Source organism: Aplysia californica, unplaced genomic scaffold (genome assembly GCF_000002075.1).
Source record: "Aplysia californica isolate F4 #8 unplaced genomic scaffold, AplCal3.0 scaffold00543, whole genome shotgun sequence".
NCBI lineage: Eukaryota > Metazoa > Mollusca > Gastropoda > Aplysiida > Aplysiidae > Aplysia > Aplysia californica.
In genome coordinates this window covers 110,094-111,881 of record NW_004797813.1, presented here as the reverse complement: position 1 = coordinate 111,881, position 1,788 = coordinate 110,094, and the positions used below count along the sequence as shown (strand labels likewise).

The 1,788-nt window shown below is 45.7% G+C and overlaps 1 protein-coding gene across 1 annotated transcript in view; it reads right to left on the bottom strand.

Annotated features, from left to right (window-relative positions):
• LOC101858210 (fibroblast growth factor receptor 4) overlaps positions 1–623 on the bottom strand; it is a gene marked incomplete in the record, with an annotated part of 45,146 nt that extends 44,523 nt beyond the window's left edge. Inside the window, 1 exon segment of the mRNA XM_013087075.2 lies at positions 548–623. Within this exon segment, the coding sequence (XP_012942529.1) occupies positions 548–623 (76 nt within the window).
• Positions 624–1,788: the final 1,165 nt, after the last annotated feature.

Sequence of the window (1,788 nt, the reverse complement as noted above, 5' to 3'; positions counted from 1 at the left end):
GGAGCAAATGCACAACACGAGACCTCTGCCATAGAGGCCTCCATTTATTAAAAATTCTCAAGAAACAGCAATTTAAACCTCTCGATACCGCGACAAGTGTGATATGCACGTCCTCCGAGGCATGTCGAAGACGAGAAAGCTTTTCAGAAATGAACCAAGATTATGAGTGCTATGTAATTCTATCTCGTTCTGAAACTATAAACATTTAATACGAAGCAGAAAGACAACGCAGCACGGAGAGTCACATTTCAGAAACTGTGGAAGAAAGAGAAAAAAGCCACCCATTTGCCATTTCAGAAAACGCATCCAGACATAAATCCAAGAACTACAACCCTGTGAAGTAACTGATGAAAGGAGCACCGTACTCAAGCATTCGTGTAAACGACTTCGAAACGTTCCAACAACAGCGGTTATCGGCCGGAATTATTAGAATTAGATGTACGTATGTACGTATGTACGTATGTACGTATGACCACAGAAACAGCCGTCATCAAGAAGCGCCCCTCCCCCCACCCCCTTTCCAATCTCAACGTCCACGCCTCCCCACCTTTTTTCTCTGCGTCCCATTCTTGCCCGCCTATGTTCCCGATCCTCTTTTTGTTCTCCAGTCTCTCGTCTAACATGTACACTTGTTGCTAACAGTGTTCCCAGGCTCCTAGGAACAGACGAGAAAGAGGTTTACCATAGAGACGAGAAAGGGTTGAGAAGGTAAAGCGAAACACGCCAACACAATGACAGTCTTTTAGTGGTGGGGAAAAGCAAAGAGACAAACAGAATTATCAGAGATAGGAAAGAAGTGGGGCACATCAGTGGTGCTCTCAAACACAAAGATTTTTCTTTTTGTTCTTGTCTTTGTTTTATTCTGCTTTTATTATCCTTTTTTCCCCGGGGGACAGGGGGGTCGGGGTAGTGTACATAGGTAAAAAAAAAAGCTTTAGGCTTTAAGCTTTTCATTTTGGGAAAGGGGGTGGGCGGGAGCAGACGGGAAAGAGAGGAAGGATGAGGAAGGGGTGATATAAAAAGAGTCTTGAGTTGAGCCGCAGGTAAAAGGACTGGCTTGGGAGAATGAAAGACATCAACAGCAGGATCCGCTCTGAAGGGAAGCCCCATAATATAAGCAAGAAGCAACACAGAGCCACGGACGGACCGGTCCGGCACTTTATGACTCACAACTAACTCACACGTGAGTGAAAGACGGAGAGAGAGACTGGGGGAGACATGGAAAGAGAGACAAAAAGAAGGAAGAGAGAAGAAAGAAGGGGACAGAGAAAAAAAGAGAATGCCAGTGAGAGAGAAAAAGGGAAAGAAAGGGTGGGGGCGTTTCTCTCTCTCTCTCTCTCTCTCCTTCTCTCTTTCTCTCTCTTTCTCTCTCTCTCTCTCTTCTCTTCTCTTTCTGCCTCTCAGTCACACGTATGCACTCACGCTTGCGCGTACGTACACGATCAAACGCATTTTAAAAAGTTAAATGTTAACTGCCAGCAGCTCGAACTGTGAATAAGCTCCCTGAGATTGAGTGCACGAAGCCTACTGTCAGACACGGTCATACGCTTATCATAGCGTTTGAGCACCCAGCTTTCCGCCACGACGTATGTCCCTGAGGACTGGCACGGTAAATTGGAACAATCAAAGTCAACCAGATGAGTGATCGTGTGGGGTTGGATCTACTTAGCTCCAAAATTTCCCCTGGAAATCCAAATGTATGCCTGTATACTCTCTCTCTCTCTCTCTCTCTCTCTCTCTCTCTCTCTCTCTCTCTCTCTCTCTCTCTCTCTCTCTCTCTTTACTTGC